Consider the following 13,201-nt stretch of genomic DNA (forward strand, 5'->3'; position numbering starts at 1 on the left):
CATGTAATGGATTCAGAGCTTGTGGGGTGTGTATGTGCTCAATGTTTAACTTTCTCTTTTAACTGAAATAAAACACTCCAAAAGCCTCTCTCATCCTGTAGCTTTGCTTCCCTCCTTGCTCTTTTCGTGTATACTGGGATTTAGCAGTTTGAAACTAAATTACACCATCTTTTTTTTTCCTCCACCACAAACAACCTACTATGCAATAATCATGACCTTTATTTTCTTCTGAATATTTTAAATGCTGCTTATTACCTCTGCCTGCTTTGAACCACCTTAACATTTCTGGGACATTCTAGAGGTAGAGGGAAGGATCAGGGCTTTAATTGCTGACACCTGTAAGTGGAATAACAAGTGATGTGTATTTGTTCTGTTCATGTGGCTCTGCATGAAGGACACGTGAGTGTGTGTATATATGTACAGATGTATACATAAACACACGCACACCTGCACATACTTAGGCACAAGTAAACTGTCTATTACATGAAGGTGTTTTTCTCTTTTTCTCTCTCTTCAAAGGTTTTGACTTTTAAAGAAATCAACTGGCAGATGATCAGAATAGAAGCAGATGCAATCCAGAGTTCTAAGCATGAAATCATGAGTGCTCCAGTTCGGCTGATTACTAACCAATCCAAAATAAGGGTCACGCTTAAAAGAAGGGTAAACCTGAAAAGTTTGAAATATTTTGTTATTTTATGAATTCATTTTTAACTCCTGCTCTTAATGCATACATGCACGTCGTAAAGGTTTAAATTTAGTCCATGTAAAATGTAGAATTCCGTGAACTAAATTTTTAGTAACATATAATCTGTAAGAGTGTAGAGTTTACAAGAATGCAGAATTTGAAGATGAAGACCTTGCACATGTGAAAACATTTGACCTGCAGAGCTTTATTTATAGTGATGCATGTTGTCTTACCTCTCTAGATTCAGGCAATATTACATTACTTGCATTTAGAGAAATGCGTCTGTTTAATATCCATTACATAACAAACAAATAAAAAGTGACACACAAATATACTGTATTTTAAGCATTTTTTAGTTAATGAGAGGAATAAAATAAAATATATGTTTTTTATTATGGTTGGACTCAGTGATCTTAAAGGTATGTCAAACTAAATGATTCTATGGTTCTCTTTATGTGGAGTAAATTAACTTTTTGGGAAGTGTGGTTTTGCATTCACCTTTTTTTCTTGTATTTAATATAAAAATATAAATATTTAATGGACAGATTTGACTTGTTTAAATTTTTATTCTACAGTTAAAGGATTGTAATGTAGTGGCATCAAAACTGGTTCTGATTCTGGATGATTTGCTATGGGTTTTGACTGATTCCCAGCTGAAAGCCATGGTGCAGTACGCCAAATCTCTTAGTGAAGCCATAGAGAAATCAACAGAACAGAGAAAAAGCTTGGCTTCTGAGACAGCACAGGTATGATAATTGATTGTCTCACTATATCATTAGCAAGTGTTGCTCTTCTAATATACAACACAGTGTGGTTAGTTATGTTAATTTATTTTAGAGAATATTCAGTTCCTCATTTCCATTCAGCTGTACCTCTTAACTTTGGAAATGAATCAAAGTAGTATAAAAGAGTTTATTTTACAAGATGATGTGTGTTGATGTTAAAGAAAAAAGCATTATTCTATCCACATACTGAGTATTTGGACTTCTGTATTTACTTAACAGTTTAACTGTTTAGTAAATTTGCTCTCCAAATATTTTCTCTTTATGATTAACTTTATGTGTCTTAATTATTTATTTTAACTTTGATGTGTGGATAGATATGCTTACTATAATGATATAAAGTGCTCGTCCAGTTTGTTTTCATGATACTGAAAAGTCACATTTTAGTAAGAGCTTTCCTTCATGCAGCTCTCTTGTTGGAGTATATAGTGTAAAATTCCGCTTTTAACATATTTTTGCTACCATAGATGTGATGTTGATGCTGCGTGTAAGACGGTCTTACGTAAATCTTGGTCTTCTTTCAGCACATAGAGCAGACCAGATAAATTGGGCTTTGAGTGTTGTGGGGAGGGACCTCATCTTGTCTGTGAAGAAGCAGCACAAATACACTGATAAAAGATAGTCCTATAAAACTAAAACATAATTTATTGCTAAGCCTGATTGAGTAAAATCATTTGTGTAGAATCTCTTACAATATAGCTGGTGTGCTCTAACGGAGAGTTTAGTTCTTGGGGTTGTCCTGATGACTTACAAGGTGACTTGATGGTTTAGCTATACTGATCTAATGGTCATCGGTCCATGGTCCTTCAGTTCCCTGTGCTTGCATCTCACTCATTCCCTGGTACTGGCACTAGATTACATTTGACACTATTGTGACGCAATTTAAGGAACAAAACTAGCAGAAACAAGCCCAACAAAAATGACTGGTTTTCTGCTATTTAGTTGCCTGAACAGCTTGCAACAAAAGTTAGAAAAATACCAGCTCTGCAAGTGACGGGTGTCATGAAGTGTGGGGGAAGCGGAGAATGGGGGATGAACTGGCATTGCTTCTCTGTGACACCTGGCCATTAGCTTGACTTAGCTTTATTCTAAAATAGCACACTTAAATCTCAGTAACGATACAAGGTGAATGCATGTGGTGCAGAAGGCCTGTTTTTAGTAAGTAAAAGGATACTTATGCTTGAAAAGAAGGCTAAACTTTATAAACCTATATGACTATTTTTTCAGAGCTCTGCCCCTGCACCCAGCTCCCAGCAGGTGAAAGCACACCAGACAACAGCAGCACCTGATCAAAACGATGCAATAGTAAAATTGTTTAATGATTTTGATGTTAAGGAAACGTCTCATCACTTAGTAATTTCTCATTTGGACCTACATATATGTGATGATATCCATTCTAAAGAAAAAGGTAACTTTTTTTTTTTAAATAGCATGCATGTGAACAGTAATAATCTTCAGAAGACATTATGAGGAATACAATAATGTTAATCACAGGATGGTTGGGGGTGGAAGGGATCTCTGGAGATCATCTAGTCCAACCCAACTGCTAAAGCAGGTTCACTTAGAGCAGATCGCACAGGACATCAAGGATTCTGTCTTTATTTTAGAGAAATATTCAATATTGTCTTCCATTGTCTGCAGACACATTTATCATAAGATGGATGTGTCTGCCAGGACAACATTTTGACATTATATCTATTTTTTTTAGTGTAAATGCAGTTAAAACTGATAATAGTGCTAGCAGCTTCAGTACTTTTCTTGTCCTCTTAAAACGGATTCTGTCCAGTCTGATTGGTACTGCTCTTTTTTTCCTTTTATATTACAAGTTAACTGGCTTATCAAGAATGCCATGGCAGCATTACTGTGGCTTGAAAGGATTGCTGTATAATCTGCTTCTGTAATACTGTAATATAAAATACTGTAATATAAAATACAGATCAATAAAAGAGCAGTCCTCTTTGTGCTACTAATTTAGATAATTTGGTATGCTTTGCTGCAAGTTGAAAGAATGAAACGAATGCTTTGAGGTCTTATAATTTTGTGTATAATATTTGTACATTTTTTAAAAATGAAAGACTGGCAGTGTGCCATATTTATAATTTAAGAAAAAGACGAATGACATTACTTGCGTGCCTTTTAAAAGTGATCAGAAGAGAATGACATAGCAGTGTACATATATATAATTTCTAGAGGCATGCAAAGTCTGCTGAAGAAAAGAGTGTGAAAAACTTGGGGTTTAGTGAATGTATTTCCCTGATTGGGGAAAATACTTGCAGAGCAGCATAGCATAGGTTTGGCTGGCTAGAGATGTATTTCCTTATGTGCAATATATCTACTGCAGTTGGGATTTATCATTCTTAGCAAGATCTCTTTATTGGTCCTTTATTTTTGTCCATGGAGTTTAAATTTAGCAGTGGAGAAATCAGAAGAGAGGAGTCTCAGAAGACCTCTTCACTGCAATAATATTTGTAAAATAAAGAAGAAAATATATTTACAGTATTCTTGAAAGTACATGTTGACTTTAGGAGACTGACCATAATCACATATTCAGTGTGAGGAGGTTTTTTTTCCAGAAGAACTGCAGTAATGTGTGTACAAAGAGTTGGTTTTGATGGCATTTAAGACAATATGCAGCTTGTTAGTAGTGACTGAGTACAGAACACAGGGTCCTACAAGCTGATCTGTAGAAAACTGGTGAAGACCACCTGAATGAAAATGTTGAGGAAAGACAATGAGGTTGTAAGGAGAGCCAATAAAAGGGAGGAAGAAGTAGCTGTTAGGTGTTTAAAGGAATGTACCAACTTGAGAATTACCATGCTAAATACAATGTCTGCAGAGCTGAGCGTTGGTTTATTTTACAGACTCGAATAGACGTGTTACAGGAGGGGCCATGCAGCTTTCCTTCAGCTATTTAACAGTGGACTACTATCCATTTCACAAAGCAGGTATAAATGTGAGCATTTTGTGAATTACCTGTGAATGTAGCCATCTTGCTTCAATACTAAATATTTGTTGTTTTATGTGTATGTAGAGGGCTTGGATAATAATTCCAAAGCGTTTGAAATACATGCCTTTTTATTTCCTTCTGTATGCAAAAAGAAACAACAAAGGCAACAACCTCTGGGAACCAATTTAATTTCTGTGAATGAGCCAAACACTTCTCACAGTTTTATTTGGTCAACAAAACGGTGTTTACACATTTCTGACATGAAAAGAATTGTGTGTTGACAGGGGAGGGCAATACAGCAGATTGAGAATTCACTAATTGGATACTTGCAAGAGTCAAATCTGCTAGATTTTTTCCATAAGGAAGTCTATAATTTAATGTCCATTTCCAAGAAATGTTTTGGGTTTTTTATTTTATTTTGTTAAACAAGAATCCCAGTGTGTAGAAGATCAATTGTGTAGCCTTTTGTTAAGGAATTGTTTTTAAATGGATGTTAGCAATATCCGAAGAAACATTTCTTATAAATCATTCCTAGTAAATGTTTTTTCAGAAATCTAAAGAAATTAGAAGAGCCAAAGTATAGGTTTGCTGTTGAATTTGAGATCAAAGGGAATCTGGTAAAGTGGAGGGTCTTTCAGTTGGTGGGGAGCTTGGTTGTGCTTTGTTTTGCTTTTTACTAACACAGACCAGTCATTTTGGAGTGATTATCTACATATATTAAAGGTGCGAATTGGCCATAGCTTGCCTCACATCCTTCTCATCACTCATGGTTGCAGATGAAATCTTGTAGTGTCAGTCTTTTTTTTCGTAAGTAGAGTTTTTGCACCTTCAAAGATTTGACTTAGTGTGGGTCAAATAAACATACACAGCCGCATAAAAGAATATGCTTAAGAATAGGAGTATTCCCACGACATTCTATGGTTCGTTCTTTGCTACAGATTGGCCCAATATGGTTTGAAGTTTGTGATGTTGATTTTTCTGTCCTATGAAAGTGGGACTTTACGTTACAGGAGTTTAACAGATGCTTGTGTTGTGACCCACCTGTGTTTTCCATTTACTGTCAGTCCTGATTCCTGCTATGTTTAGGTGAGGCTCTGATCTGTGATTTTTGTGAATTCTTCTCAGAGAAAATACAGGGAACCAGCAAATAAATAGATTGTTTCTTGGAAAAAAGATTCTTAGCCAGATTGAACCACGCACTGCAAGTTCTTGGATGGGCATGTTAGAAGCTCACTTGAGAATGCTTTTAGGTAATGGCTGCATGGTATATATAACAGGGAGTTACCCTGTTTCCCCCAAAATAAGAGAGGGTCTTGTATTAAATTTTGCTCCAAAAGATGCTTACGTTTTTACATGTATAGCTGCCTGGACACTATTTAAATTGACTTTTTAATGAACTGTAACTAGGGCTTATTTTTGGAGTAGGGACTTATATATCAAGCATCCTCAAAAATCCTGAAAAAGAATGCTAGAGCTTATTTTCAGGGTAGGTCTTATTTTTGGGGAAACAGCGTAACTTCCACTACATGAAACCAGATGTAGAAAAGATCGTCTGCAGAACAGAGGTGATTCCTCTAAGGGTAGCATTCTCCTGCAGTCTTAAATGTTGTTCTGTGCAAGCATGTTTAAGTAACAGAAATCTAAGGATATCTAATAAGCTATGACCAAAAACAACTGTCAAAGGTGATGGTGGTTGATCCAATAGGGTATGTCTGTGGAGGGGAAGGCAACACTCCAGAAAGTATCTTTTTCTACTTTATCTTCTCACCGTTTTAGAAGAGAGTGGCAATTCCAGGGGCAAAGTATTGTCACATTGGTGGGAGTCCCTTTACTCAACATAAAAGGAGCACATATTAATCTTGAAAGTTCAAAAGGAGTTCTTGAGCTGTGTAGCTATCATGCCTCTGTGTGCTGCTGTATCAGGCTGTCAGCCTGGTATGGAGAGCATTCCTACCCTGATGTCGAGGCTCTGCAATATTGTGCGCTTAAGATTGACAACATATTAATACTCTAGAACAGTGGGCAAGAAGGAAACAGCTGCATACTTCTGTGATTGTTACCAGACTGCTTTTTGGTTTTCATAGAATCATAGAATGATTTGGATTGGAAGGGACCTTAAAGATCATCTGCTCCAACCCCCTCTGACGTGGGCAGGGATACCTTCCTCTAGTCCAGGTTGCTCAAAGCCCCATCCAGCCTGGCCTTGAACACTTCCAGTGACGAGGCATCCAGAACTTCTCTGGGCATCCTGTTCCAGTGCCTCACCAGCCTCATGGTGAAGAATTTCCTCCTTATATCTAATGTAAATCTGCCCTCTTTGAGTTTAAAGCTATTACCCCTTGTCCTGTCACTACATGGCCTTGTAAAAAGACCTCCTCCAGCTTTCTTGTAGGTCCCCTGTAGGTACTGCAAGCCTGCTATATGGTCTCCCCAGAGCCTTCTCTTCTCCAGGCTGAACAACCCCAACTCTCTTAGCCTTGTCTTCACAGGAGAGATGCTCCAACCCTCTGATCATCTTCCTTGCCTCCTCTGGACTCATTCCAGCAGGTCCATGTCGTTCTTATGTTGGGGACCCTGGAGCTGAACACAGTACTGTGGGGGGGGGACATGTTTCACAAGAATGGAGTAGAGAGGGATAATTGCCTCCATTGACCTGCTGGTCACACATCTCTTGATGCAACCCAGGATACGCTTGGCATTCTGGGCTGCAAGTGCACGTTGCTTGGTTTTGTACCTCTTTGGCCTATGGAATATTTAGAAATACTTAGAATATTTAGAAGTAGTTCTTTTGGTATAGTCTTCTTGCAAATTGTGATTAATCCTTCCAGAATCCTTCAGGAAGAAGCCCTCAACAATTAATTATCTTTGCAAATTGGGTTCTTGTGAGTTTTTGTTGTTTATTTGTTTTGGTAACAGACCCCACTCGGAAAGACTTAAGGGAGTCTGAGGGTAGGGTAAATTTCAAACCCATTGAGCATCAGGCCTTTTAACAATAGTCTTTCGTTGTACTTAAGAAAAATGAAGTAGATTGTGTGTCCATTGACTGTGATAACCCTAACATAAGCCAGAATGTTACTGGATGTTGTAAACCTGTCTGTTCAGCCATCCATCACTTTACTAGTCCTCCCAGACCTGCTGTCACAGAAGCTTTTATCCAGATCCATTATCTGTGCAGCTGATGAGTTGCTGAATGGTGATCAGAGAAAGCTGCTGCTTTGCCATCATGCAGGACACTTTGCAGCACAGGAAATTCTTGATCCAGCTGATATATTAAGACAATATGAGAAACTGGAAAGCATTTTCTTCCTGGGCAACCAGCAGTAAATTCAGGTGGTAGCAACATCACTGCCAGCTCCACTAAAATATTGCTTTCTTGTTACAGTCTGGCCTGTCTTTTCACTTTCACAGGTAAATATGGCAATTATATCTCCATATATAGAACTTTAGAATCGCTGAGGATGGAAAGCACTTCTGGAGACTGTAGTCCAATCCCTGTCATTAAAGTGGTGTCAGTTAAAGTAAGCTTTCCAGGATTGTGTCTAGTGAGGCTGTGAATAGCTCCAAGGCTGGAGACTTCAAACAATGTCACTAGGTGACCTAGTCCATTGTTTAATCACCCTCACAGTAGAAAAGCTTTTTTTAGTGTTTAAGTGGAATCTCTTCTATTTCAGTTTGTGCTTATTGCTTTTTGTCTTGTCACTAGGCACCCCTGAGAAGAATCTGACTCCATCATCTTTATCCCCCCCGCCATCAGGCATTTGTACATGTCACTAAGATCCCTCTGAGCATTCTCTTCTCCAGGCTAAACAACCCCAGCTATCTCAGCCTTTCTTTGTATGACAGGTGTTGCAGTCCCTTAAATATCTCTGTGGCTCTTGCCTGGACTCACACCAGTAAGCCCATGGCCTTCTTGTACTGGGGAGCCCAGAACTGGACCCAGTACTCCAGATGTGGTCTCACCAGGGTTGAGTAAAGGGCGGGGTTCACCTCTCTTGACAATTGCTCTTGGCAATGCTTTTCCTAAGGAGATCAAAGTGCTGTTGGCTTCCTTTGCATCAAGGACACAGTGCTGGTTCATATTCAACTTGTCTCATGTTTTTTTGCTGCAAAGCTGCTTCCCAGCTGATCAGCCTTTAGCCTGTACTCAGCTGTTGGTCTTGGGATATCCCTTTGAAGTTCATGAGATTATTGTTGGGTCACTTTTGTAGCCTTTTAAGGCCCATCTGAATGGCAGTGCAACCACCTGGCATATCAGCCGTTCCTCCTAGTTTTGTACTATCTGAAAAGCTGTTGAGGGTGCGGTCTGTCCCGTCATCCAGGTTATTAATGAAAATATATTGACCTCAGTATTGGCCCTGGGAATACACCACAGATGACTACCTCCAGCTGGACTTCATGCTGCTGATCCCAACTCTTTAAGACCAACAGTTTAGCCAGTTTCCAGTTCAATTCACCATATACTTACCTAGCCAGTATTTCATCATTTTGTCACTGAGCATGTTACAGACTATGTTGAAAGCCTTGCTAAAGTTAAGATAAACAAGATCCACTGCTCCTCATCCATCAAGCCTCATCTCATAGGAGAAGGCTGTAAAGTTCATCAAGCATGAACTTCATAAATCCATGTGTGTCTACACCCAATTACTTTCCCATCCTTCATATGTTTTGGAATGTTCTCCAGGATTATTTGACCTCTTGCCTTCTGTTACCTTTCTCCATTGCCACCTTTGAGGTGAGGCTGACCAGCCTGTTGTTCCTCTTATCCTCCTTCTTAAAGACAGGAATGACGTTTGCTTTTGTTCAGTCCTGAGGAACCTCTCCTGATGACTGTTCAGTGATGCCTCTCAAAGATAATTCAGTGTGTCCTGCCTATGACATTGACAGGCTCTCTCAGCACTTGCATGCATCTCGTCAGGATCCCATGGCCTGGCGCATGTCTGATCTGTTTAAATGTTTCTTCCACGTGCTCCTTCCTCCTGCTGCATGTGTTAGTGTGCAAGTGCTTCAGAGAACGACCTGCCCATACTGACTTCCCAGAAAGGGGTCTGAGAGCTTTCCCTGTAATGCTGCTGTCCTGTAGGTACTTCAGACTTTATGTGCATATTGCTTGGGGTGACCCCGCTTCAGCCTTTTTTTTTTTGAGAATCCCAGCTTCATGGACTTGAATTTAATGTTTCTTTTCCCTCTTGCTCTCTTTCTGTTTTCCTCCTTTATCTAGAAAGATGTGAGTAACCATCAAAAGACTGTTAGGCCCATGAGGGTGGGGAAAAATGTCACCTCTTGTGATAGGCTTCTCCCTTAAAGTTTCTTCCATGCTGAAATCTTTGCATTTAGACTTGACACCACATATTTTTCCCCAAGTATTTTCCTATTTTGATAGCAATCATATCTACTCATCCCTTCTCTAAGTATCCAAAACCTCATTAAGTTACAAATAAAGTAAGTTTTCACATGCTGGTATATAGAGTGATGTACAGCTTGATAGATGTTAGTGGAATTGCATCTGTATTGTTGAACAGGTTAGACTCTCTTTACAGGGACTGAAGAGATCACAACATCTTTCAGAGGTTTAAATACTTGACCAACAGAAACACATTAGGAATAAAAGCATTTCTACTGGGCTTGATTTTTAAGGCTGTGTGCTGCAGCACTGATTGAACTTACTTTCTTGCTTGTGTGCTAGAGAGCCAAGACGAAAAGAATGCTTTTCTGAAAAGGAACCAGGAACTACTTAGGACACAAGTCTGGCAGAAGATGCATTTGGAAAAAATAAGCATGAGAATGTTGTTCTGCTACTGGCTCTCACAGTTTTTTTTCAGTGAAACATTTTTTTGCATGTTCTCACATAGGAAGTTAATGTGTCATCAGATTTCTCTGAAGTGGAAATATTCAATGGTGTTTTGAGCATTAGTTAGTGTGGCAATATTACGTTGTTTTCTGAGTGAATGTGCGAAGCAGTGAGGCTTATTTTTATGTAGTATATAACTTGTGTTTCAATGTCTGTTATAACTTCTGTTGTTCTATAGTTGCAGCATGCAATGAGATTGTATTTTGAAGAATTATGAAATAGTGAAAACTTGTTATCCAGTTAGAAGCAAGCTTTCGAATGAGTTAATATTTCCCCCATTCCTCTTACTTTCAGGAGACAGCTGCGATCACTGGATGCATTACAGTGATGCCACTAAAACCAGAAGTGGGTGGGCCAAAGAGTTATTAAATGAATTCAAAAGCAATGTTGAATTGCTTAAGCAGGCTGTGAAGGATCAGGTCATAGATTCTCCTCCCAAATCACCACCTGCTGTATCTCCTCCAAACCTACAAACAGGTACTTTGTTTATATCACTAATGCTTTAATTCCATGAAATGTTAAAATTATGCTAAAAAAGACTGTTCTTGTCAATGATTCTGTCACTGTTCTTTCCTACAGGCAAGGAACAGATACCGAAAGGAACATCTAGGGCTTCCTCTGTATCTTCCCAACAACCAAAGGGCAAACTGATGTCTAGTCCTATTGTGGTTAGACTTGCTGATTTCAATATATATCAGGTACATTTCTTCAAGTTAGTAAAACTGGGGCTACTTTGCCCTTGACTGTTACATAATTATGATGTTAAGGGACAGTTCTGAACCTCATTGAAATTAACAGAAGTGTTTTCATTCATTATTGGGTTCCACCTTTATGGGCCTGCTTCTGCTTTGTTAAAATCGGTGGGTATTTCCTTATTGATTTTTATATTAGATGATACCCTATCACAATCATGTTTTGGATCCAAGTTCTACTGTTTCCCAAGTCCTGACATTTGGAATTTCATGTTCTTGTAGTACTATGTTAGGTACCCTGTATTTTGATATGTTGTTTTGTATTTCATGCTTTTCTTATTGTCATCTTTTTCAAAATACATGGATTTTTTTTTTTATGTGGAATCAAGGGGGTTTTAAATTTTTCTTCATCCCCTTCCTCCCTCAATGGTATTTTGAGTAGGCATTTTAACTATTCTTTTTTTTTTGCTTCCCCCTCATTTGTTTCAGTGAGTCCATAGTTTTAGTTGCTGGCTGTGGTCCAGAATCACGGAGTGGTTGGTGTTGGAAGTGACCTCTGGAGATCATCTAATCCAACCCACCTGCCATAGCAGGTTCACTCAGAGCAGATTGCACAGGAATGTGCTGTGGCAGGTTTTGAATGTCTCTAGAGGAGACTCTGGGCAGCCTGTTCCAGTGCTCTGGCACCCTCAAAGTAAAGAAGTTTCTCCTCAGATTCAGATGGAACCCCTGTGCTTCAGTCCAGATTCACTCTTTTGTGTAGATAGGAGTCAACTGGAATAGAGAAGGATTATATCTCTAAGGCAGAATGATAGTGGTTTAGGAGGATCTATTCTAAGTTTTAAGTCCTCAGAAAAATGCTTAGTGTGTGCCACAAGTCATTGTGACTTTTACTTGCTCTTGTTCCAGTTTTCAATGGTTTTTTTTGCCATATCACTTCTGGTAGAGTGGGAGGTTGCAGCTTGCTGCTAGGAGCCTTCATCTGGATCTAAGTGGTTTTATATCATTTTGTACTGTTGGTGTTTTCATTTGCCTTCTGCTCATCAGATGCTTGTCTCCTCCTCCTCTCTACGCAAATACGTTTTCAGTTTTTTAAATTGTCATTGTATATGTGCCATTTACAGAATATTATTTTTCTAAACAGATTTGTTACTACTTGAACTTTTGTGTGTGTTTTAATACAGAGATGTTTTCAGCTTGAACACAGCTACACAAAGTGAAGCAGGTTTATAAAGGTTATATATTCATTATTTTCAGTGAATCAAATACAAGTAGACATCATTGTATATTCAGTATTAATAAGTTGGCTGATTTAGAACTGGCAGTCTGACCTAGTAAGTGTTGGATGAAAGAATTTTGTTTTGACAACATACTTTTTAAACTAGGGTACATTCCAAGAAATTTAAGGCCAAATATTTATCAAAAGGTGACCTCTTTCTTGTTTCATAATTTACTTTGGAAGTGGAGCATTACTGTTCTATAGTGTCTTGGTTGTCCTGTGCAGCTGACCTTTGGGCATTGCCAAGTGTATGTATCTCTGCCAGGTGCATGCTGAACACCTCGCTTAGAGTAAACAGCCAAGAATTGGCCCATGTACTGGAATCCATCCTGGTGACAGTACCAGGACTTCCTAACGCTTGTATAATAAACTTTCCTAGCTTATTTATCCCTTATCACCTAGGTATGGGATCCATTTGGACAGATGGTTTGCAAATACACCTTGTCCTGGCATAATTTCTTACACAGGAACTATAGTGTTTGCTGTAAAGATATCGGATCATTCTAGGCGTCTACTGAACGCCTTTGAAAGTGCCCTGCTGCCTCCTGCCTCACGCAAGGATGGGGATCTGGTACCATTAATGCTCTATTTGTGAGACTGTTCTGTGCAGATTGCTTCTACTACAAGACAGTTGGGTGTTTCTCATTGTCCGCACTTTATGTATCTGGGGATCTACATCTGAGAGCAGTGGAGTGTTACCCTGCTAGGGGCAGTGGTTTGCAACTACAAATGTTAATGATTCATAAAAATGTAATGTATTAATGAAGTTAATGTTTATCTTTTACAGGTTTCAACAGCAGACCAGTGTCGCTCTTCCCCTAAAGCTCTGATCTCTTGTAATAAAAAGTCACTTTATCTTCCACCAGAAATGCCAGCTATTCATGTTGAATTCACTGAATATTACTACCCAGATGGAAAGGACTTTCCTAGTAAGACTTTTTTTTCCGTAATGAACCATTAATTTTGTG

The 13,201-nt window shown here is 38.7% G+C and overlaps 1 protein-coding gene across 1 annotated transcript in view; it reads left to right on the forward strand.

Moving 5' to 3' along the window:
• The window catches only part of BLTP3B (bridge-like lipid transfer protein family member 3B), a gene marked incomplete at its 5' end in the record, with an annotated part of 58,708 nt that overhangs the window by 24,857 nt on the left and 20,650 nt on the right, over positions 1-13,201 (forward strand). The window contains 7 exons of the mRNA XM_080350047.1: positions 520-660; positions 1,261-1,431; positions 2,695-2,875; positions 4,329-4,412; positions 10,557-10,739; positions 10,842-10,960; positions 13,021-13,162. Coding sequence (XP_080206173.1) covers positions 520-660; positions 1,261-1,431; positions 2,695-2,875; positions 4,329-4,412; positions 10,557-10,739; positions 10,842-10,960; positions 13,021-13,162 — 1,021 coding nt within the window. The remainder of the gene's footprint in view (positions 1-519; positions 661-1,260; positions 1,432-2,694; positions 2,876-4,328; positions 4,413-10,556; positions 10,740-10,841; positions 10,961-13,020; positions 13,163-13,201) is intronic.

The sequence above is a fragment of the Nesoenas mayeri genome (genome assembly GCF_963082525.1).
Source record: "Nesoenas mayeri genome assembly, chromosome: 1".
NCBI lineage: Eukaryota > Metazoa > Chordata > Aves > Columbiformes > Columbidae > Nesoenas > Nesoenas mayeri.